Source organism: Hypanus sabinus, chromosome 7 (assembly GCF_030144855.1).
Source record: "Hypanus sabinus isolate sHypSab1 chromosome 7, sHypSab1.hap1, whole genome shotgun sequence".
NCBI classification, from domain to species: Eukaryota; Metazoa; Chordata; class Chondrichthyes; order Myliobatiformes; family Dasyatidae; genus Hypanus; species Hypanus sabinus.
The window spans coordinates 126,347,942-126,373,216 of NC_082712.1; the positions used below are offsets into that span (position 1 = coordinate 126,347,942).

General features: G+C 40.2%; 1 protein-coding gene across 9 annotated transcripts in view; it reads right to left on the reverse strand.

The window, feature by feature from the left end:
* The window catches only part of LOC132397161 (protein phosphatase 1 regulatory subunit 12A-like), a 183,882-nt gene that overhangs the window by 90,326 nt on the left and 68,281 nt on the right, over positions 1 to 25,275 (reverse strand). For 5 of the 9 annotated variants that reach the window (XM_059975550.1, XM_059975544.1, XM_059975542.1 and 2 more), the window contains exons 4-9: positions 20,589 to 20,748; positions 17,213 to 17,357; positions 9,847 to 9,921; positions 9,498 to 9,592; positions 4,944 to 5,116; positions 2,839 to 2,930 (exon numbers count right to left, since the gene is read on the reverse strand). In XM_059975550.1, the coding sequence (XP_059831533.1) occupies positions 2,839 to 2,930; positions 4,944 to 5,116; positions 9,498 to 9,592; positions 9,847 to 9,921; positions 17,213 to 17,357; positions 20,589 to 20,748 (740 nt within the window). The remainder of the gene's footprint in view (positions 1 to 2,838; positions 2,931 to 4,943; positions 5,117 to 9,497; positions 9,593 to 9,846; positions 9,922 to 17,212; positions 17,358 to 20,588; positions 20,749 to 25,275) is intronic. The other 4 variants (XM_059975543.1, XM_059975551.1, XM_059975547.1 and 1 more) reach the window with 3 other exon arrangements.

Below are 25,275 nucleotides of genomic sequence, written 5' to 3' on the forward strand. Positions count from 1 at the left end.
AATTGTTAAGCAAACTTTAAGGATCTGGTCTCAATTTAGAAAATTTTTTGGTTTAGCGAATTTTTCATTATCATCTCCCATTCTCCTTAATTTTTTTTATTCCTTCCATGACTGACAAAGTCTTTAAGGATTGGGATGAACTAGGTATTAAGTGTTTTTGGAACCTGTTTATCTCAGGATCTCTTGCTTCATTTGACCAATTGTCAACTAAATTTGCACTCCCAAAATCACATTTTTACAGATACCTTCAAATCAGAGATTTTCTACATTTCCAATTAGCTACTTTTCCTATAGGTCCTGATAAAAATTTACTGGACGATCTTTTAAATTTAAAACCTTTTGTTAATGGTTCTATTACCGGTATCTCTAACTTGTTGATTGATTCTAGACAAGACTTTTTAGATAAAATTAAAAAAAGCTTGGGAGGATGACCTAAATTGTCAGATTTCTGATGATAGGTGGAATAAAATTCTTAAACAGGTTAATAAATCATCTTTCTGTGCTCGTCATTCTCTTCTACAATTTAAAGTGGTTCATAGAGCTTACATTTCTAAACAGAAGCTCTCCAGTTTTTACACGAATGTTTCTCCACTTTGTAATAAATGCAACTCTGCTGGTGCCTCTTTAATTCATATGTTTTGGTTTTGCCCTACAATTCAAAAGTTTTGGCGGAAAGTATTTCATACCTTCTCTCAACTTTTTAGGGTCCAATTTGACCCAAATCCCCTTACTGCCTTGTTTGGTATTATTGCAAATGAAGATATAACTTTAAATACTCCTAACCTACAGGTTTTAGTTTTTACCTCTCTTTTAGCAAGAAGAGCAATCTTGCTTAAATGGAAGGAGTCTACCCCTCCTACACATCTTCAATGGCTACGTGATATTATGTCATATTTAAATTTAGAAAAGATCCGCTGCTCAGTCTTAAATTTGAAACAATCTTTTTATGATATTTGGGGACCTTCCCTAAATTACTTTTCCAATCTATAAAGTTTAACAGTGCACAGACTTTTATGTATATTTTTATCTTCTCTTCTTAAGTGAATATGTTTTTTTGCTAATTATCCATTGACATCCATCAGCTTTTTCCTTGGTAGTTGGTAGGGGGTTGACTTTTTTATATATATAAAAGTTTCTTTTATGATGTACGACCTATCTTTAAATTTTTGATTACAGAGTGGCATACCTTTGTGTGTTATGCTATAACACTTTGATCAGTTTTATTACAATATATGAATGTACACAAGTTATGTTGAGATGTATCTATGTGTTGCACTCTGTAAATCTAATAAAAAGAAAAGTTTTGGTCAATTCCTCCCCTTAGAATTGAAGGAGTTGACCTACACTAATGATAGGTACTATGAAGGACAATGAAGCTGGCCTCATTACTTTCTCTCCAAACTTACAGAGACTGCTTGGGCTTATTGTTGCTGAGATCATTACAGATCTGAGTTCAGCAAGGAACATAGCAAGTATCCGCTCTTTGGGACTGAGATCACAGGCTTAATTGGATAGTTATGTGAACCACGACCTACTTGTATAGAGAAAACAGGGATTAAGCTTTGCTTCCAGTCTTGTGAAAATAAGAGTAAGACATTTTATCCAGGAAATCAGCTCTTATTAAAAGCCAACACTGAAGGCAAAGCTCATCTTTTATTGCTGGAATCTGATAAGAAAGCTTCTAAGAACTATTCTGTGCTAAGTGAAATAAACAATAATCTTAATTTTACAATGACCTTACTCCATCAAAGTGTTCATCTGTTCCACCCACTACAAGTTCTAAGACGTGCACGAGGCTCTGTGAAAAATGTAACTGCCAGGTGAAATCAGAAAAGAGCCCCAAGGAGCACAGTTACTGGGTAGTCCCAGCAAACGCATGAGCGACAGAGACAAGGAGCCCTGCAATGCAAGACTATCTAAGGCAAAATGATAACTTTACCTCACACCAGTTGCTAGGGAAAATACTGGAACAACAAACAGTCCCACAAAGTTATGAGGCTGCCCTCACAGAGCAGCCTTCTTAAAAAGGCACACAGACAAAAAGCAATGCATCAGAGAGCAAACAATGGCCAAGGGATTCCACAGTAATTTCTGGTGGCACAGCAGAAGCAACTCCTAACCAAATGAATGCATCCCCGCTTGAACAATGCTAACATTGCAGAATGTGATGCAGCTCGTGACCTGCAAAAAGAAACATGGTATCACGGTTCCAAGATTCTACACTCTGCAGCACAAAACAATGCAGCATAGACTGCAGTAGGAAGCACAGCATCAAGCTTTGCAACATCAAACCTGCAGCATCTGCGACAAAAGGAACTGCTGTTCAAAACACACATGACTAAACAGAAAAATACAGCATCCATTGCTACAGTAAACAATAAAAATACAGCGTCCATTGCTACAGTAAACAATATAGTCTTCCGTGCAGCAGCTAAACAGAAAGCAAAAGAGTCAACCCACAGCAAAGTGCAGCATCACAGCAAACAATGAAGTATTTCTAACAGTGACATGCAACAGCCCTCAGAAGACAAAGACTACAGGATCCAACCTCATCCTCACTTGACCAATCACAGAGCAGCACATTGTGTCTACGTTCCTCCATAGAAAGCAAGCAACATTCTTCACAGGAAACAAAGCAGCCTTTTCTGCAATTCTGATTTTTTTTTTGTTTGATCTGGATTGAAAAGAAAACGCCAAATCTTCAATGAAAAAGTCAAGCCAGTTCTATCACACGAGATCCTGGCTCCAAATTGAAGTTTAAAAACGCTAAATCAGGAGATGGTCCAGCAGGTTCCAAACTCCAGTCTCAATCAGTTCCCCTCTCTGCTTGTTACCTACCCTCTTGTTACTTGTAGTGGTAGATGAGAGGGAGTCAGCAGTCAAGTTCCGTTTGGTGAGGTTATTCATGTTTAATCGGACTCTGGCCTTCTCTGTCAAAGCAAAGAGACACAATCAGCGATCATCAAATAGAAATGAGCAGATTGTGTCAAATCTGAGTTTGCAATTACAAATCCCAAATGAAATAGAGGACGAGCCCCTCAGAGTCTTATCACTCCTGACAAATTCAACATAGAAGAGAGAACACAATGCCTATACATAATATATATAACACTTCCGAGCTCCAGGTGGCTTTTGCTGAAAGACACTTATCATATAGGCCATGCCAACCATCTAATTACTGGGGGGGGTCACAAACCAGCCAAGTATGATCCAGACCGTATCTGTGACTGCCAGCACTGGCCAGTCCTGCAGGTACTCATGGCCAAGGTCGACTGGACCATTTGTCTTTAAACTTTTTTGCAGACAGACCACTAATCAACACAGCCCAATAATAATAACCAATATACTGTAAATCTCATGCAGACATTTTGGTTATAATCCAAAAGGGAGCATCAGAGGAAAATGTTATCGAGCAACGTGGAGGCAGGACATGCAGTTCTCTGGTCTGCAGACTCTGCGCTTCCCAGGTTTCTCCCTCCATCTCATGCCATGGGCCCAGGCCAGGGTCTCTTTCTCATTTATTGCCTATACCTTACCTGCACCCCATAGGGCCTGCATTCCTGACCCCAGCCCAATCAGTTCTGACAACTCCTTTTTAAACACCTCATGACCTACCTGCTGGATCTGAAATCACGACTTTGAAAAGCTCTCAACCAGACTATAGAAATCCCATTCCAAGGACTGCAACAGGGTATTGCGAGTCAGGAAACTACTGATACTGGCCTCCAACTAGGCCTAATCCTCAAGCCTAAGCTCTGTTCAGATCAATGGCACATTATCTTGAACTGTGTGCCTCTTATCCCGGTTTAGAGGCTGCCTGCCCCAAGCAACAAATTCGGCACCACTCTATTCTTGCTTCAGAGCTGGTAGATTATAGGTCTGTCTCACTCCAGAATCTTGTCTATAAAAGCATCGGAAGACACTCCAGTGAAATTCTGCAGGAGAACTGAACTGTTGGGAGAAGCATTTCTCAAACGAGATGCTAATCTGAGAACCTGTCATTTGGGTTCAGTGATCCCACAGTCCAGTCTGTTAATGAGCAGGCAATTAACCCTGGTGTCCAGCTATTGACACTACAAGAACAGGTGATTTGTCCATCACTGTACTGTTGTTTGCAGGATAAAGTTGGGCACAAAATAGTTGCTGTGTTTGCCATTCTAACACTGTTTAAAGCCAAGCATTTCCATTATGTTTAAGAAAATTGGCGTTACCTGATGCTCAGAAAGACACAATGGAAATGCATGGTTTTCTTGTAACATGGTCACTGCCTGGGATCACAGAAGAATACCAGGAGCAAGGAAAATCTATTACATCCCTCGGAAGTCCACTGTCTATTAATCTAATTTCAAGTTTTCTATCCTGCGGAACTTATTAACATTAAACTCATAAGACATGGTCCTCAGTAAGACCTGGCTCTGATTACACTATGGTATCAGTGAACTCACAGGAATTGGCATAGTTATTGGATGGACCAGAGGGGTGACTTTATGAAAGTTCACATGGTTGTTTTCTGGGATAACAGGCTAAGAATTCCTACATTCTGCACAGTTTAGAGGAATGAAAGACAAGCTTATTCAAACATTTCTCACAAGGATGAAAGACTTTCACCCCTGCTTAGTGTCTAGAAACACAGTCTCAGCCAGAGTAGTTCATTTTTAGGATATCAAGGGGAACACATTAATAGAGATTGAAACATAATGCTATCGAATGGTGGAGCAACACTGGTGGCCAAATATTCTACCTCCTTACTCACTTTCTCTGATATTTTCATTAAATTTCCAAAGAATCCTTCTTCAGTTACGTATATTGTTCGGGTTGAGAAACCATTTTATTTAATTGCAGTCTAAAGCCCTCCTCCATGTAGAAGAATATACAAGCCCTCCCTCGTGATGGAAGAATATACAAGCCCTCCCACGTGATGGAAGCAGAGGTCTTTGTCTTACCAGCATCCGATTCCACTTCATGAGGCATCTCCTCCTCAGAACTTGAGCCATTCAGCTTCTTCCTATCCTCCTCTTCGTCATTAACATGCTCCAGCATTGCCGACTCCAGTGTCTTGCGCTCCTTGTCATGTATTGAGATTTTATCTTTGCTGCTCATACGGGAAATAGAAGTCCTGGTGGGATAACGGATTAGCACTAATTGGCTGTTAGTGTGATGCGTGCAGGCCCAAGGCTCATAAGCAGGTTCCATCTCTGAGGGTTAGACACAAAACTCCAACAGGGTACAAAAGAGCCACTCTCCAGCACCATACAAATAGAATGCTGAAAGCAAACACTAACACAGGTAGCACAAAGGATTTCAGTTTTGGTCAAATCTCTATCTTACTTTCCTGTAGTACCCCATGCAAAGCTCCCTCTAACCTTTAACATTAATAAACCACACTCAGATCTGCTATTACTGATCATTTTTGCTGTGTAAAACACATCCTAAAATCTCTTCCAATGTGCAAAATGTCTCCGGCTCACATAAAAAGCATGCTCCCATCTACTTTGAGAGATATACATTCTGAACCCAGGTCACCATATTTGCGTGGTACACTTTAGCTAATAACAGAGTTTACAACTATGAATTCCTGTGGGCTCTTTGACTCTCTCCATTGAACCCTGTTATTTTCTGCTGGCTCTACGACTGTGTGAGCTCTCTCCCGGCATTGATATTATCAAGTACTGTACTTCCAGCTTCATTGCTGATTCACATATTTATTAGTAACATTTCACTGTGATTATCCTACAGCAAGAAATTTCTGTCTCAGATGGAGAAGGCTATCCAGAAGCAAAAGCTGGAGGTGTTCTTTTGTACCCTGCGGCATCTCAAACGCAGAAAACAATCACTAAACCCCTGGCAAGGCCCAGAGGCAAAACCTCACCCAGCATTTACTTGGTAAGGTATCAGTCTTTGTCTAATGAAGAAGCCAATACAGTGAAGCCAACTCTCAATCTACATATAAGGCTAAGCCTTAACACAGTGTATACCCCATCAATGCAGGGTTATTGCAACACTCATTGCTTTACAGCACTCCCCTCCATTCCCTTTCAAAAATATATTTGAATTGTTTCTCATTTATTTTTTACCGAGACTTTAACATAATTACTGGGAGATGAAAAACGCCCATCCAATTCAACATCTACCATCCAGGTCATGTTTGTAAAGATACAAAGAATAAACAGGAATAAGGTATGAGATGTAAACAATGGTTAGAAATGAGCCACAGCAATGAAATGGGCTCTGCAGTGAGTGGAAAGTGATTCAACATCACATGGATGAGTGCATTAACAATAGCAGAATATCAGGGCACGCAGAAAAAGAACTCCAAGAGCAGCAAGGATTTAGGAGCAATAAATTACCGTGACGGAAATCTGATAGCAGTCTACAAAGTTTTCATGGGACGTCTGACGATTTTACATCCACAAATGTGAAGAGGAACAAAGGAATGCTGACAGGTGAATTAAACGGATAACAAAGTGGGTCAGAAATAGGGAATGGGTGATGTACAGTATATAACGTTGTCCTGTTTGGTGGTGGTTTGCATGTACGACAATAAACTTGATTTGACTTGAGAAATATCCCATGGGGCTACATTATACAAGGGCTCTTTTGGATTTGTTTGTTATTTCTATGGAGGCAATCAGGTTATTACTGAGGGCTCAGGACAAGAGAAGCAATTAAGCAGGATTATAAAGTCAGGCAAGAAGTGATGAACCAATTTCATGATGAAGTAATGTAATATACAACTGGCTCCAACAAATTGAATGCCGGTTCAATAAACAGATATTGAAGATTTCTCCCCAGTACTCCACCATTGAGGAAAGGGGTGAAGAAAATTGGTAAAGGAGCCGTGTGAATATGTGAATAGCTAAAAGGATTCAATGTATGGATAGCACAGAATGATATGATTCCAGGACTAGCAAGATGAGGTGAAGAATAACATTTAATGGAATGGGCCGAATAGTTGATTTTTGACAGGGCAGGAGGGACTAATGTGTCAAAAGCTTAAAGCATTGGGGCCACGTCTCCAACATGTGTTAAAAGGTATGTACTTACAGAACATTTTAACTTTCCAAACTACACAGACTTCACATAAGATGAATTATTTTAAAACTGTATGGATATTGTTTGCCATAAGCATCTGTAGGACGGACATAAAGGACCTCTGCTTTAGATCACATCCTGAGGGAGAAGATTTCTAAAGTTCTGAAGTTTTTCAATAACGTACTGAAGTGTCAACCTAGATTATGCGCTCAAGTCCTAGAGAGGAGCTTGAATACACAATTATTTGGGAAGGTGCCAAGCTGTCACTGATTCAGTTGATTGTATATGGTTTGCTTTAGGGAGATCTTGCTGCCACTTGGAGTTCATTTGCCCTTATTTGCACAGCACTTGGATTGAAGAGCTGATGCAGTACCTGGACCTGCCACTGGAGGTTATTAACACACTTCAGAAAACTGTTAGCATTGTCGTGAATGGAAAGGGATTCGGAACACTTCATTATCCCTAAATTTTCACCAGCACAATGAAAACAGATGTTTCCCCCCTTGATTTTTTTTAGGTATGGGACAAGTGTGATTATAATAGGGCTAGGAACTCCAGACAAGACACTCACACACAAGATGAACACATCTTGTACTCATCTGAGATGCAGCGGGATCTGGGTTCCCTTGCAAATGATTCACAAAAGGCTGAAACTGCAAGAAAATGGTAAATGTAACAAAATGTAGTCATAAACAAACATTAGTGGGTTTATGCTTCAGTTAGACGAGGAGACCAAATCTAGAGAACTGTGTGCAGTTTTAGTTTCTTTATTTAAGTAAGTAAATATACGGAAGCAGTTCAGAGCTGGATTACTAAGCTAATAGCTGGAATAGGTAGGTTGTCAAGTGAAGCAAATTTGGACAGGCTTTACCTATATTTTAAAGAGCGAGAGGCAATTTTGTTAAAACATGCAAGATCCTGAAGGGTCTTAAGAGGGATGATTTGAAGAGGATGTTTCCACTTATGTGAGAAGAAAGAACTTGGGGTTATTGTTTAAAAATAGAAGGTTGCACATTTAAGGTAAAGATAAAAATATGAAAGTGCTTCTCTCAAAAAGTCATCTGCTTTTGGAACTTTTCTTCAGAACTGCAGCAAGAAGAGTTACTGATACTTTAAGGCTGGAGGCAAATTTTTGAGAACAACAAAACCAAAAAGTACTTTGGGGCAGTAGGAATGCAGAGCTAAGGTTACAATCGGACCGACCATAGTCTTACTGAATGGTGGAAAGGGCTTTATAGACTAAGTCGCCTACTCCTCTTCTTAATTCATAAGCTAATATGTTGTAGCTGGCTCACACTAAAACAGAGCAGGGGCACCGGTGGAGGAAATGAGTGTTAAAGGTGGTTAATGAAGTGTGTCAACTACGTGAGATACTTTTGCCTTCCTGGTCACAGGAAGAAATGTTACTGGATGCACAGGTACCCTACACAAACTGTCATTTCTTTCCTCTATTTTCTTCAGAGTCAACCCTTAATCTGTCCCAAAAGCACAAGCACACCAGCAACAATGAAACAGGATACCATTTGCAAATGAGGGCCTGAGTCAACTCATCACTTCCTCTTTATCCATCCTCAATCCCTTGTCAAGAGGAGAATGAGAGGCTAACTGTAGAAGGTGAAAGGTCATGAGTTGTGTGTGTGCACACATGTCTATAAATGCTTGTTTTTTTATCTTGTCCGTTTTCATATGTATATGTGTTGGTGAATTATGCTTCACTTGTTTTAATGATTTGTGCATGTGTGTGGGTACATGCAAACACTCTCAGTTGGGACAAGCATTATTGGGGGTCGGGGGGAGTTAAAAGAAGCTAAGCCGGTCAAAACTCAGAATGTGTAATACTTCACTGACCAGTTACTGACACAAATATCCTACAGTAATTGAACACACAAGAACTAACAAACCTCCAACAAAACTGCACTTTGTGGATAAAAGTCAGAATCTAACTTAAAAGCAAGTAAAGAAAAACATTTTGTGTTGAGCTTTCAATATTATTGTCATCAACACCAGCTCTGCTAGAAAATGAAATCCAATACTCCTTATCTATACGCTTCATCCTTCCATGTTATTAAAAGAACTACTTAAATTCAACTTCATTTGTAGAGGTTCCTTTTAAAGTGAGCATCAAAGATTGGTGATGCCATCACAGTAACATCAACTTATCTATGAGACAATACCCTACATTTTAACATTGTTAGTCCACAAATAGGTTTAATCAAAGCAAATAAAGATTTTTTAAAATGTTTGTAAAATCCATTTTCAATTGCATTAATGCTTTTACTTTCAGTGGGAAAAGAAGGGGATAAAGCAACTCCTTGGTGTTTGTTTCAGTATTAGTCAATCTCTCAAGTGTGAAGTGGTGCTCACAGTTAAGAACTAATTCAGTGGTGTTAGGGTGGGAAATGCAGTTGGCATCACCAGTCATCAAACAGTGACTGTACATGCCGCAGGATGACATCAGAACTAACCTTCTGCTCCTCGATGCTGGTTGCTGTGAGGCATTTGACAGTTCAATAAGTGAGGCCTCCATCTTGGTTTGCTTCTCTTTCTCAATCCTCAACTGCTTTCAGCAAAAAGAGGAAGGGGAAAAAAAAAATTATAACTGGTCAACTGGCATGAAGATAGACCAATGTACAATTCAATAACATGACAAAGGAGGTCTCCGTCTCATCCACCACATACTGTTCATTGCACTACAGCAAGGGACGGCTCAAGGGAAGGGATCAGTGATTGGTTTTATTAAGCTTCTTTCAGTATGGCCAAGTGGAAGTTTGAGTGTGCTGGGTCTGAGTGTTCAAAATCTCCGTGCCTACTTACAATTGTCTGTTTCTTCTGTAGCTCCTCCAGCAGATCCAAGAGGTTTTCGTCTGCAACATCCAATGCAGTTTGACCCTACGATTCAGGAAAAACCTGGTCAAAGATCAATGTTCCTGACCGCAAGCAATCAATTCTGCCCACTTAACACTCATTCCAGAAACACTAAACCAAAGTTGCAATCTGCCCATAGAGAACAATTGAACAACCACTTTTTCTGTAACAAAACTCCAACTAACTTAGAGAAAATAATCTTATCAGTGCATAAATCACAAAGCACTGCAAAAGTAAAGGCAATTATCTAAACTGCATTCAAGGCTTCTGCTTTGACTACATTTTTCCTTTAACCACCACATCATTAATCCAAAGTTCAAACTAAACTTATTATCAGAGTACATATATGTCACCATATACAATGCTGAGATTTATTTTCTTGAGAGATTACTCAATCATGCATCATAAAATAATAATGAACTTGGGTGTTCAACCAACTTGCAAAAGACAACAAACTGCAAATACAAAACAAATAACAAAATATGAGATGAAGAGTCCTTGAAAGTGAGTCCATTTCAGTGGGAATACTTCAGTGATGGAGTGAGTGAAGCTATACCTTCTAGTTCAAGAGCCAGTTGGTTGAGGTTAACTGCTCCTGAACCTGGTGGTGCAAGTTCTGTGGCACCTGTATCTTCTTTCTGATGGCAGTAGTAGGACGATGGGGGCGTCCTTGGAAATCGATGCTGATTTCCTGTGATAGTGCTCTGTGTAGATGTGCTCAATGGTGGGGAGGGCTTTACCTGTGATGGACTGGGCCATATCTGCTACTTTTTGTAGTATTTTCCGTTCAAGGGCATTAGCGTTTCCACACCAGGCCCTGATGTAACCAGTTAATATACTCTCCACCACACATCTACAGAAGCTTGCCAAAGTTTTAGATGTCAAGCAGGTTCTTCACAAACTTCTAAGGAAATAGAGGCACTGCTGTGCACTTGCATGCTGGACCCAGGACAGCTACTCTGAAATGATAACACCAAGGAATTTAAAGTTGCTGACCCTCTCCACCTCAGATCCCCGATGAGGACTGGCTCATGGACCTCTGGTTTCCTCCTCCTGAAGTCAATAATCAGCTCTTTGGTCTTGCTGACATTGAGAAAGAGGTTGTCGTTGTGGTGGCACCACTCAGCCAGATTTTCAGTCTCCCTCCTCTCTGCTGATTTATTATTGCCTTTGATTCAGCCTTCAACAGTGGTGTCATCAATCAAATAGAATATGGCATTGGAGCTGTACTTAGACTCACAGTCATAAGTATAAAGCGAGTAGATCAGGGGTTAAGCACACAACCTTGTGGTATTGTTACACCTTGTACATCAGATTCAGTTGTGTAAATATTACTTATTACTACTTTAAACTGCACCAAAGCAAAATCGTATTAACATATATTATAAATCAGCCCATGATGAAGACAGCATCCCATGCAGCAACAGCTCTACGTATCCAGTGTTTCTTATGACAGACATGAGATAGAATGGATTCTGACACCACCAGTGCAGAATTACCGACTCCCTACAACTAATTCACCCAAAAGAAACAAACCGCATTTCCACAAAGTACAGGATAGTCAAGCAACACTAATCAGTGGGGCATTTGAGATTTTGCACCATCTTACCACGGCGTGAAGCAGAAATTGACTACCCAAGTTCATCATGAAAGATTAATCTGAACAATAAATTAGTGTAATTCACATGCATTGAGGATTATTTTTGTAAACTTTAATTTGAATTTCCTAAAGTGGGATTATCCAATGCAAAAGTGAGCAATACTGTGTAAAGTATAAATATGATACAAATAGAATACAGCGGATTCTGGTTAACTGGGACACATTGGGACCTGTACCTTTTGGCCCAATTAAGTGGCTGGTCCAATTATCTTAAGTTTCATGGAAATAATTGAAAAGGTATATAAAAAAAATCTACCATTTAACTGTAATAAACTATGTATTTAAATGAAATACAGAACAAATTAGACCACTAATATTACTACAGTACTGTAAAACTGTGCAATGGTTATTGATGGAGGAAGTCGAATGTACGCTGGTGTGTTCATTTGATTGACTGTAAATGAACAAAATCAACAGAGACATCTAGTGCAGATAATGGACCGCCTTTATTGCATTCTGGCATGAAGCGGTGTTGTAGCCCAACAATAAATTTTCTGGCATCTTGTGTCATCACTCGCTCAGGTTCAGCTGTGTCTTTCTCATCACTTTCCTTGTCTTCGTATTACCCGCCTTACAATGCTTTCGACGATTGCATCCCCCATATCTTCACTTTCATTGTAACATTCAAGATGATTGTCAATACCTTCAAATTCTTCATATTCCTAACTTGCTGAAGTAGTGAAGTAACTTCATTTTCACTCCTAGCCGTTTTGGGCATCTCTAAGTCTGAATGCTTGAAACTGCAGTGAGCAAAACAGTTCTGAATTGTCTTGCTGCTTATTTTTCATCATTAACAGACTGTACTGTCTATAGAAGGTTAACCCCTGCGCTCACTTTCTTGGTTGATAAAGATGATGTCAGAAGATTTTCTTCAATTGCTTCAAGAATGTGGTTCACCAACTTTCCACGAGAGAGTGTCTTTATTTTTTTTTTATGATTCCCATATCCATTGGCTGCACCAAGGATGTGCTATTGACAGACAGAAATTCCAGCCGGATATCTGTCAAACATTCTACATCAGGGTGTGCTGCATAATTGTCAAAAAGCAGAAGAATTCCACTTGATATCTACCATAGCTCCGTATCCCAACTCATCAGCTATTCCTTAAAAAATTCAGAAGTCATCCATATATTCTTATTAGCATTGTACTCCATTGGTAAACTATTGTTAGCCTCTTAAAGCATTGAGGTTTAACGCTTTTCTCAATAACCAACAATTTCTATTTAACAATTGCTAACACAACAGTTATGCAATCCAATGCTTTCTTTGAACCTGATTACATTGACTATTTGTAGCAAAGGGAACCATTCAGCATGACATGACAAAAAAGGCCTGTATCATCGACAACGCAGACATCATCTGCACAAAATTTTTGAAGCAAATCGAGTTCTGTAGATTCCAAGTTTCTGTACTTACAGCATCAGCCTTGCCGTTCCTGTCATGTGCTTTTTTGAATTTAATGTAGGACCAACATTTCCATCTGTTGCTTTAAAATCTTTGTGACCCAGTTTCTTATCTAGCTCCTCGGACTTCTCCTTTTTAAATTATTGTCCACTGACGTGCACACCTCATCCAGTTACAATGGAAAATCATTGACTGAGGGCTTCTTCAACATCTGGATGCTTACCTTCAAACTCCTGTTGTGATGTTCACTGTTCTCCCTCACGTCATTCCCATTCTTCCTGCAGTTTATCTTGCTGATGCATCAAGCATGCAATTGTATATTTTGGCACTACAATTATCTTTGCCAGCTGCCGATGAGTGACATTAGGCAGATGGCTTTTAATTTGGCCCAGCAAGATAATTTTTTCAGCTAGTGTCAAATCTTTTCATGGCATCTTGGCAAGAGACTCAAAAAAAAGGCCAAATTTAAAAACAACAAAATTATCAAAAATCACTGCTTTCTGAATCAACACCTGCCTGCTCAAGTGGATAACATAAGACAAACCCACGCAACTGACAGAACTATTCACTCTTAAGCACGTTATAATGTACAACAGACACATAAGTGTACATCATTGAACGTCTCCTGTTCCAATTAAGTGGCATGGTGTTCCCAATAAACTAAGGGAAACCCGGCTATTTTCCAATTTGTTTTTCGTTCTTTTAGAGCTGCTTTTAATAAGCAGTTGCCTCGATCAACGAATGGGCCAATTAACCAAAATCTACTGCAATAAGTTAGGCTGCAGAAAATATGGCAAAGACAGTGGAATATAGAGCAACAATAATCAATGCAGGCAGCATGAAATAACATTGCCTCATGTAAAAAAAGTGAAATCCTTAGTAATTTGAATAATATTGAACATATAATGTATGTTCCTTAGTGTATGCATTGCTCTCTACGAGGGGTGATTGATAAGTTCGTGACTTAAGGTAGAAGGAGTCAATTTTAGAAAACCTAGCCCATTTATTTTTCAACATAGTCCCCTCCTACATTTACACACTTAGTCCAGTGTTTGTGGAGCATACGGATCTTGGACCTCTAGAAAGAATCCACAGATGGGTGATTGATAAGTTTGTGGCCGAAGGTAGAAGGAGTTGAGTTATTCAGCTCTCGTTACATGCACATGCAGGTAAACTCTTTGAGTGATTATGCAGAAAGTTTGAAGTTAGCAACCCACCTCCTTCTACCTTAGGCCACAAACATCAATCACCGTGATGCGTTATTAACTTCAAACTTTCTGCATAATCACTTGAAGAGTTGAACTGCATATGCATGTAATGAGAGCTGTATAACTCATCTCCTTCAGACAGACAGACAGACATACTTTATTGATCCCGAGGGAAATTGGGTTTTGTTACAGCCATGCTAACCAAGAATAGTGTAGAAATATAGCAATATAAAACCATAAATAATTAAATAATAAGAAGTTAATCATGCCAAGTGGAAATAAGTCTAGAACCAGCCTATTGGCTCAGGGTGTCTGACACTCCGAGGGAGGAGTTATAAAGTTTGATGGCCACAGGCAGGAATTACTTCCTATGACGCTCAGTGTTACATCTCGGTGGAATGAGTCTCTGGTTGAATGTACTCCTGTGCCTAACCAGTACATTATGGAGTGGATGGGAGTCATTGTCCAAGATGGCATGCGACTTGGATAGCATCCTCTTTTCAGACACCACCGTCAGAGAGTCCAGTTCCACCCCCACAACCTTACCACGAACTTATCAATTATCCCTGCTGTGGACACTTGCTGGAGGTCCAAGATCCGTATACTCCACGACCGCTGGACTGAGTGCGTAAATGTAGGAGGGGTCTATGTTGAAAAATAAATGTGCTAGATTTTCTAAAATTGACTCCTTCTACCTTAGGCTACGAACTTATCAATCACGCCTCACATTTGGATGAAATTACCTTCAATAGCATTGAAAAGAATACAGAGAGTGATAATGTGAAGTAGCTTTACAGAGAAAAAGAGCAATAAGAAGTTACATAGCTAACATGGAGCCATAAAAACCATGCTGGAAAGTAGATCAATTTTACATAATAGACTGCACACAACTTCATACAATAGAGTACACAGAGAAGTAACAACAATACAGAGCTGTACCGTACTATGCATATTCAGCAATGCACTGCAATGTGGAATGAGAGTGCTTACAAATTGAAAGTAGAAAGGTACAAATCTCCCCAAGTACAATGAGTTAAAGCAGTCACATCTCATCACATTGCCCTTTCTAAAAAGTATTAATTGACTATTTTGTTGAGCCTATATAAGGTGGAAAGCATAGAAGCTACAGTATAGTGTACAATACAACAGAAGACTTCAAAAGACAGTCAGATAGTACAATGCGGTACCTGACTGTGAGATACAGCACACTGCAGCACAAAGACAAAGCATCAGTAAAAAGCATTGAGTCTTTCAGCACCATTCCATCCAATGTCATTTCAATACATCAGTGTATGATAGATCCATTTCATTAAATTGGTTTTCTTTTCCTCTCTACCACCCCCACCAATACTCAGTGATTTAAGACTTTAATGAGCTGGGTACATTTTGCTAATCTCCCAAAACTTGATTTTAAGAAAACATAGACAGCTCCTACTAGGAACCAAGCAGCTCCACAGATTTTGATATTTTTTGTCATTCATTCCAATAGCACCAAACAATTGATACTGTTATTCAGATCCATCTTACTGATGCACATAACCAGCGAACAAACACTAAAACAAAGAAATATTTCTTTTCTAACTCCTCCTGCAAAAAAGTAAACCATTTTATGAATATTGGTGTAGCAGTTGCCATTTCCAGCAAAAAAATCTCAGTCCCTTTTACAGAAGTCAGCTGACTGATTATTAGCTGCCTATTCTAATCTGCTCACGTTTGCTAATCACTGCCCACCTACAAATTCTCTCAAAAAAAACTCTCAACTCCTACTACCACTGTTATCACTTTCAACTTTACAAGTGGATTGGGATTTTTTTTAATTGTTTATGAAAAATGTTGGTGTGCTTATACATCACAATATTACATTATGAAGCAGTGTGATAAAATGCAGCATTCTACTGTTGTAAGGATAAAGCACAACACTTAACCTGCAAATCTTGCATCAACACTCCACTATTAAAGAGCAAATCAAATTCAGAGGGTAAGAGATAAGCTGTGAGATGCAGCTTCAAAGCTTCTGGGTCAATTACACAGGTCCACAGCTTCCACAATGCCGAGGACCTCATCCTTACCAGCACTTCTAGGTATTTGCTGGATTTGCAAATTATTTGGCCATTAAACCTACTGTAATAGGTTGGGTATCATTTATACACATTATAATTGTTAATACAATATCAGTTATTGCTATGGTCACAAATTAGCATTGTTCAAGTTTCGTTGGAGCATATTGAAAGTTCTGCTTAGACATTTTAAACAATCTTTATTAAACATCTTTCTACTTTTTACATTCCTTTCCTGTCCTTCCTCCAATCTTTCTCTTCCTATGCCTTATTTGACTCTAGCTCAGTGTTCTTCTCTATTTTTCCTTTGTTACTATCTCCATCATATCTCAGTAGGTAATAAGATTAATTAATGGTCGCAAATGCTCCTTCATCCTCTTTTCACACTTGCTGTATCTCTGGCAACTTAGAGCACAAAATATTTTAAACTAAGCAAAGGAGGATACAGAACTATGATATTTCTCCCTTGCAACCTTTGGCCTGATAATACAAACTAGTAATCTGTGCATTTTTAATGGAAACAGTGATATACAAATTATGTATCACATATGGTCTTGATTTTACAATGGCAGCACAAAGGATTTTAGTAGCCCAGAGATAGAAATGGATTAATATTAATCCTGATATAGTCAGTAAGACAGGTCCCTTGCAGGGTGAAGTACCCAATCCTACAGAGCCAAGATCTGTACAGACACAAACAATGCCTTTTCAAGACTAAATAAATGATGGTCAGGACTAGGAACCAGACTTGTGTCTTTCTTTTTACTCACTTTTCCAAGAGACCAGGGTACCCACAGCAGTTTAGCTGTTGCCTTATCATATGCTAGAATAACCCAAGAGCATTGTGGAGTAAGTCTTGACACCATATCCTGGTACACTTAGACGATGCACTTAGCTTTGAAAAGCCATTACTTCAACACTGGGAGTCCAGCCATGGAGAAATTAGCAGTATTTGTGTTGGAGCTCTTAATGCTAGTAGGACTCACCACTTTATTGACAGCCTGCATGTCGCACAAGTTCTCCACCAACAACCTGCAGACCTCTTCTTTGCCCCAATGTGAAGCTGCATGTAATGGAGTCCAACCATCATTGTCTCGACTGTTTACATCAAAGCCAGCCTGGATTAACAACCTGCAACACAAAAGACTTCTTGTAGAAAAGGACAGCACAACAAGTACTGACATCACAAAGACCACAGTTTTCTTTCAATTAATAATCCTCAAGTATACTTAGACGAGAAAAAGAAAGGTCATAGTACTCTGTAGAGGAACAACCAGTAGAGAATGGTAAAAATTGCAATATTTTGAAACATTTTAGGGAACTTTACATCTAAAATGCAACTTTACATGATTATTTGAAAAGATACATTAACAGAGGCAAGGACACAGAATGTTCTCTGAGATAGTCAGGTGGAGATTCAACTTCAGTATCAGAAGTGTCTCTGGGGGAAAAAAAATGAGGCCTTATCTTCATCAGTCAGCTTATTTCATAGGCACCTATCCACAAGCATACTGGTAAGATGAACGAGACATTTTTCTGGAAATGAAGCTGCATCTTCACATACAAGACTCTCTCCATTACCCTGCATGGCAATGGCATGCATTAGATCTAGCTGCTCAAAACTGGCCATCTGTGAGTTGCTATGCATCATCAGCAGAAGCTGGAGAAAGATTTGCACTGGTTTCTTGCTTGCAAATACTCAAAGCAGTTTACAATTAGTAAAATACTTCAAATAGAATAACTGTTGAAATGTAAGAAATGTGCCAACTAACTTGTGCCTATCAAATGTCCACAAATAGCAACACGGTGATGACCAGACAAGAATATTAAATGATAATGACATCAAAAGGTATATTTAGCTTGTCTTTTCATCAGACTATTATTTTATTTTGTAAATCTCTTGGCACTTTGAAGTGAATAACCTCCCTGCCTCTATCCCAAACCACTCCTGATATCTCCATCTCTGCATTGTTCTCACTCTTACAAGAAGTCAAAGTCTAGCCAAAGTTAAATAGATGGATATCCTAGCAGAAAAGACAGTGGAACAGCAATGGCAGGTATTCTTGGGAATAATGCACAAGGTGCAAAATCAGTTCATCCCCCGGAGAAGGAAGGATTCAAAGGGGAGAAAAGGGCCACAGCGGTTGACAAAGGAAGTCAGAGATTGCATAGCGTTAAAAAAAAGTATGACAGAGCTAAGGTGAATGGGAAGACATGATTGGGAAATTTTTAAGGAACAACAGAACTTAACTAAAAAGGCAATATGGTGAGAAAAAATGAGGTACGAACGCAAGCTAGCCAGGAATATAAAGGAGGATAGCAAAAGCTTTTTTAGGTATGTGAAGAGAATGAAGATAGTTAAGAACAATGTTGGGCCCTTGAAGAATGAATTGGGTGAAATTGTTATGGGAAACAGAGAAATGGCAGAAGAATTTAATAAGTACTTTAGATCTGTCTTCACTAGGGAAGACACAAACAATCTCCCAGATGTATGGATGGGCCAAGGACATAGGGTAACAGAGGAAATGAAAAAGATTGACATTAGGAAGGAAACGGTGATGAGTAGACTGATGGGACTGAAGGCTAACAAATCCCCAGGTCCAGATGGTCTGCATCCTAGGGTACTAAAGGAGGTGGCTCTGGAAATTGCAGATGCATTGGTAATCATTTTCCAATGTTCCTTAGATTCAGGAACAGTTCCTGAGGATTGGAGAATGGCTAATGTTATCCCACTTTTTAAGAAAGGAGGGAGGAAGAAAACAGGGAACTATTGTCCTGTCAGCCTAAGATCAGTAGTGGGGAAGACGCTAGAGTCCATTATTAAAGATGAAATAGTGGCATATCTAGATAGCAGTGATAGGATTGGGCCGAGCCAGCATGGATTTACCAAGGGCAAATCATGCTTGACTAATCTATTGGAGTTTTTCGAGGATGTAACCAGGAAGTTAGACAAAGGAGATCCAGCGGATGTAGTGTATCTTGATTGTCAGAAGGCACTTGATAAGGTCCCACATAGGAGATTGGTGGGTAAAATCACAGCTCGTGGCATTGGGGGGAAGATATTGACATGGATAGAAAACTGGTTGGCAGATAGAAAGCAAAGGGTAGCAGTGAATGGGTGTTTCTCGGAATGGCAGGTGGTGACTAGTGGGGTGCCACAAGGCTTCGGTATTGGGACCACAGCTGTTTACGATTTACATCAACGATTTAGATTAAGGCATTGAGAATAACATCAGCAAGTTTGCTGATGATACTAAGCTGGGTGGCAGTGTGACATGTGATGAGGATGTTAGGAGAATTCAGGGTGACTTGGATAGGGTGGGTGAGTGGACAGATACTTGGCAGATGATGTTTAACGTGAATAAGTGTGAGGTTATCCACTTTGGGAGTAAGAACAGGAAGGCAGATTATTATCTGAATGGTGTAGAATTAGGTAAGGGAGAAATACAAAGAGTTCTAGGAGTCCTCGTTCATCAGTTACTGAAGGTGAATGAGCAAGTGCAACAGGCAGTGAGAAGGCTAATGGAATGTTGGCCTTTATTACAAAGGGAATTGAGTACAAGAGCAAGGAAATCCTTTTGCATTTGTACAGCATCCTGGTGAGACCACACCTGGAGTATTGTGTGCAGTTTTGGTCTCCAGGGTTAAGGAAGGACATCCTGGCTGTAGAGGAAGTGCAGCGTAGATTCACAAGGTTAATTCCTGGGATGTCTGGACAGTCTTACGCAGAGAGGTTAGAGAGATTGGACTTGTACACGCTGGAATTAAGGAGATTGAGAGGGGATCTGATTGCAACATATAAGATTATTAAGGGATTGGACAAGATAGAGGCAGGAAATAAGTTCCAGATGCTGGGAGGGTCCAGTACCAGAGGGCATGGTTTAAGAATAAGGGGTAGGTCATTTAGGACAGAGCTAAGGAAAAACTTCTTCTCTCAGAGAGTTGTGAGGGTGTGGAATGCACTGCCTCAGAAGGCAGTGGAGGCCAATTCTCTGGATGCTTTCAAGAAGGAGCTAGATAGGTATCTTATGGATAGGAGAATCAAGGGATATGGGGACAAGGCAGGAACCGGGTATTGATAGTAGATGATCAGCCATGATCTCAGATTGGCGGTGCAGGCTCGAAGGGCTGAATGGTCTACTTCTGCACCTATTGTCTATTGTCTAAGTAATTCTTGTTCCTACAGCAGGAAGCAACAACCTCCTCAATCAGATTAACATTAACCACATTTCCTGCATTCCTTAGCACAAATTTGCCTTCAAAAGTTTGAAGTGTAATAACTAACCCACAATAACTTTCTTTTTGTTAAAACCATAAGGTTTTGACTCTTTCCACTAAACCCCTTGATAACTGTCTACTCACTTTGTGACCTCCAAGTAGCCTTTGGCTGCAGCAACATGAAGGGCACTTGCTCCAGTTTTTGGGTGCCGAGTATCTTCCACCCTCCCTCGATTTAGCCACTGCCTGGCATCCTGGATCATCTGTTGCTCCTCCTCCTTTCGGGCCACCTCCACGTCGATCCCTAGAAATGAGATGCATGATATTTGTCGCTGTCACATCACCAGCATTCCCTCAACGTGCCTGCAAATACAATCATTCTCCATGCAACATTAGTTGATGCACAAGACTAAAGGACAAGAATAAGATCCCTTTAGAACTCCTGCAATTGTTCTGCAGTTTACAAGGAGGACAATTTCATGAAGTGTCAGCAATGGTTCAGATGCAGTACTCTAATTTGGAAATATTGTCAAGTATGCTACATTCTGGTAACATTCACCAGAAAGATGATGGAACAAGCAAAAAAAAAACAGCCAAAAAATATCTTAAGTCTCAGTCGTCTCTCAATGGTTAGAATTTTTCCCTGTCCGTTTAAAATGAAAATCAAGTTTATTGTCAAATGCACAAGTACATATGAGCACAGACACAATTTACAGAAAACTTACTTGCAGGAGCATCACAGACACATAGCATCATATAAGCAGCGTTCATAAGAAAAACATAAATTATATATAATTTTAATGAGAAAGAACACAAAGAGGTAAGTTTTTCACTGAAATGCAAATTAAAAGCCCATTTTAGATCAAAGTGGTCATGGTATTGTTGAGCTTTACTGATTAGGGTTGTGTCAGTGATTAAAGAATCAAATGGTTGAGAGGAAGAAGCTACCCTTCAACCTGGTAGTGTGGGACTTCAGTCTTCTGCGGCTCCTTCCGATGGTAGCTGCGAGAAGAATGATACCATCTAGACAAAGCGGACACAGAATGACCAACAGACAATGTGAGGGATTCAGAAACAAGCACATGGTAGAGAACTATGATCAGAATCAGTACATGTGCAAACATACTTCCAGATCTCAGAACTGAAGGCAGAGCAAAGTCAAGATGGCACCAACAGCTACTCCCCTGCTTGCATCTTTGGAAACAGCTCTTTTTCTATCTTGGATAACTCATTTTTTTTTCCTTTTCAGGGTTCTTTTGAAGATCCTGACGTGGAGTTAACACTCTGATTTTGGTACTTTGTGGGGATGGAACCCACTCTCAGGGTCTCACTACCAGCCGCTTTTCGATATCCCAAGGACTTGGCCTGGAAGACGAGCGCGCCTTCAGGGATCCAGAATTTCATGGTTCTGCAGATGGACTGATTCAAGGCTGGTGCCCCTGACTGAAGCGTCGCAGGAGAACACAGAACATCAGGAACATCAGGAACATCAGGAGCAGCGTGTTGTGTGTCCAGAGACCTAAGAACTTCTTGGTGCCAATGCTCTGGGAGTAGAGCTCATTTTAACATTGTAAATCAGAAAGTTGTTTGTTATGTCTTCCCTCTCGCTGCGAAATGGGGACACCTCTTTTTTCCCTTATTAGGGTGGGCCAGAGAGAGAGAGCCTGTGGTATGTCAAATTACCAGGTGAACGAGTAGACTTCGGGGTACTGCAGGCCTGTGTCTTTATTGATGCTTTGCTGTACGCTTGAGTGCTCAGTGGAGGGTGCTGATGATTTTTTTGCTGGTGGGGGTGGAGGGGTCATTGCTTTGCTGTTGCTTGTGCATTGGGAGGAGCTGGGGGGGCTTTGAGGTTCTAACATTTAACTGTCAGTCATTCTTTGGGACACTCCTCTGTTTTCATGGATGTTTGCAAAGAAAAAGAATTTCAGGATGTATATTGTGTATGCTTCTCTGACATTAAATGTACCAACTGAAATAACACCCATGGCTGAATAAAACTTGGGGGCCGTCAATTGACTAGGTAAGGATGAAGAGTAATACAGCACTCTCTAATGGATGGGGCTGGCATGAACACTGCAAAACCTGCAGCAGAAATCCCTGTTCAACAACTGAGTTCTAACCATCTGCAGTCATCTCTGAGCAACTCAAAACTTTGAAACTATTCTAAATAATTACTATTCTAATGTTATTGCATAAAATCATTACAATTATATACAATTATACTTTCAAACGCTCCAGATCATTATAGTTCCCATGACATTCCTTCTGTGCTTGGTTCAGAGCAAGCTGGCTCAGTTACTTGTTTAATCATAAAGGTACAGCAGGTTACTCAGATCTATTAATTATTTTTCATATATTGGAACCTCACTTTTAACCTTGCAATCAATTACAGGAATAAAAATTCCAAAAATCCAGCATCTGGTAGTTTGGAAATTCTGATCGTGTTGCCCTGTTTGGTTGGGGATTCAGAGGGTTTGTGGCCAGAATCAGGTACCTGGCGTGTAGAGAAAGACATTGACATGTGTACATGGAACTTTAACAGAACATATGGAATCCTACGATTCAAAAATAGAGGTATAGAGTACAAAGGTAGAGCCCAGATTGGACATTGTTAGGCTACCAGTGTATCCAATTCTGCTTATCACACTTTAAGAATACAAAGATCCCTCAGCAAGAATGTGAACCTTTACTAAAATGACTCCAGAGTGAAGGAATTCAGATGCAGTCTAAATTGCCAAAGCTGGAGTTGCTCTCCTTGGAAACCAGATTGAGAGGAGACTTAGCTGAGGTCTCCACCATCATGATGGGTTTTAGAAAGCAGCTTTAGCGATGTGGATGCTTGAGGACCAAGACATGAGGTTTGAAAGCAAAAGCCAAAAGGTACAGAAAAGCTTTTCTACACAGTATACGGCTTTGAATGATCTGGACATCAATGGTAGTGGAAAGAGAATGAATCAGGGCATTTGCCAGGGAATAGGATGGGCATCTCAGGGAGAAATTACAGCGCTATGGGGAAAGAACAGAGGCAATGGGGCAATGGGTAACCTCCAGCCCCTTGGTATGAACATAAAATTCTCCAACTTCCAGGAATTCCCATCCCTCTCCCTTCCACTATCCCACTTTCACTCTGCCTCCTCTTCCAGCTGCCTAATACCTCTCTCATGATTCTGCCTTCTTCTACTACCCATAGTGCTTTCCCCTTTCATTGCTTCTTCACCTCTCCGGCCTATCCTCTCCCTGCTTCCCCTCCCCCACCCGATTGGATTTTCACCTGCCACCTTCCACCCCACCTCCCCCCACCTTCTTTAAAGGGCCCCTGCCCCCTCCTTCTTCAGTCCCGATGAAGGGTCTTGGCCCGAAACGTTGACTGCTCATTTCAACGGATGCTGCCCGACCTGCTGAGTTCATCCAGCTTGTTTGTACGTGTTGATTTGACCACAGAATCTGCAGTGTACTTTGTGTTTACCATGGAACTGAATAGATTGCTGGACATGAATCAAATGTGAACAGTGAAGCAAATGGCCTCTTTCTTTGGTTCAAGAATTCTATGATTCCAGCACCAGAGAATGAAAGTTGTTGCACACGTGCAGGAGTGGCTCCAATGTCAATAATCACTTTAGATTTCCAACCATAATCTCTCCCTTTCCAGTATCTGCAGTTGTTGACCAGTAAAGGGTTTCTGCTTCTAAAACAAACTGACATATTGAAAAATGACTTGATTAATACTGGAAATAAGACACATCTCTCAGCGATGCTGAAATGTATAGAACAGAAACAAACTGCAAGGAAGATCATCCGATTCCCCTTTTTCTCACACAAGCCTTCACAGTCACAAAGCACGAGGTCTTTGAAAAAAATCGGAAAAAGATAAACATTACCTAAAAGAATCAGTTTGTCATCTCTTTAAATAGGTTTGAACAACTGATGAGAAACAGCAATTCAGCTGATTAAAAGCACTGATGCATTACTGCACAATTTAGACACACAAAGTCTTCCCTCAGCCATCAAAGCATTTGCCTAGAAATTCAACTGCCTATCCATTTCACAGCATTTTACAAGGGACAATCTTATTCTCCGCTTGGAGTAGAGTACAACAGTGATTCCTAGGTTGCCTTGTATCACGTGGAAAAGTTGACTGGACACTTCCCATCAGCAATGAGATTTGTGATCCTAAATTTTTTTTTTGCCAAGGCTGTAAGGAATTACATCATCACCCTTTTGGAACCATTGCAGCAGTATCCAGACCAAGTGGCTGGGTTTTCCCAGGAAGAATATGCAAAACTCCACAAATCGGGCGGTACCTACGGAGGGGAACAGACTCAATGTTTTCAGTGGGCACTCCTCATCTGGAGTGGTTAAGTGACCCAACTCAAAACATCAAATGTCCAGTGCACTCAATAAATGCTCCCTGATCTGCTTAATTCCTTTGTGTGTTGCTCAAGATTCCAGCAAATGCAGTCCCTTGTGTCTCCATTTCTGGGAGAATGCAGCCTTATTCCCAAAGCAAAGATTTGGGTAATGTGCATGATAAATAAAGACCCATAAGGCAACTTGGGTCTTGCTATAAATCTGCACTACCAATTTCCCCTGCCCCAATACTGTACTAAGATAACATTTAACAACCTCTAGTGTCCAGATGTTCCCACCAACACTCCAAGGCTGCACAGTAGTGTAGTGGTCAGCTCAATGCTTTATAGTAACAGGAGATCTGGGTTCAATTCCCACCACTGCCTGTAATGATTTTACATGTTCTCTCCATGAATGTTGGGATTTCCTCCAGGTACTCTGGTTTCCACCAACAGTCCAAAGGCATACTGTTAGGTAGGTT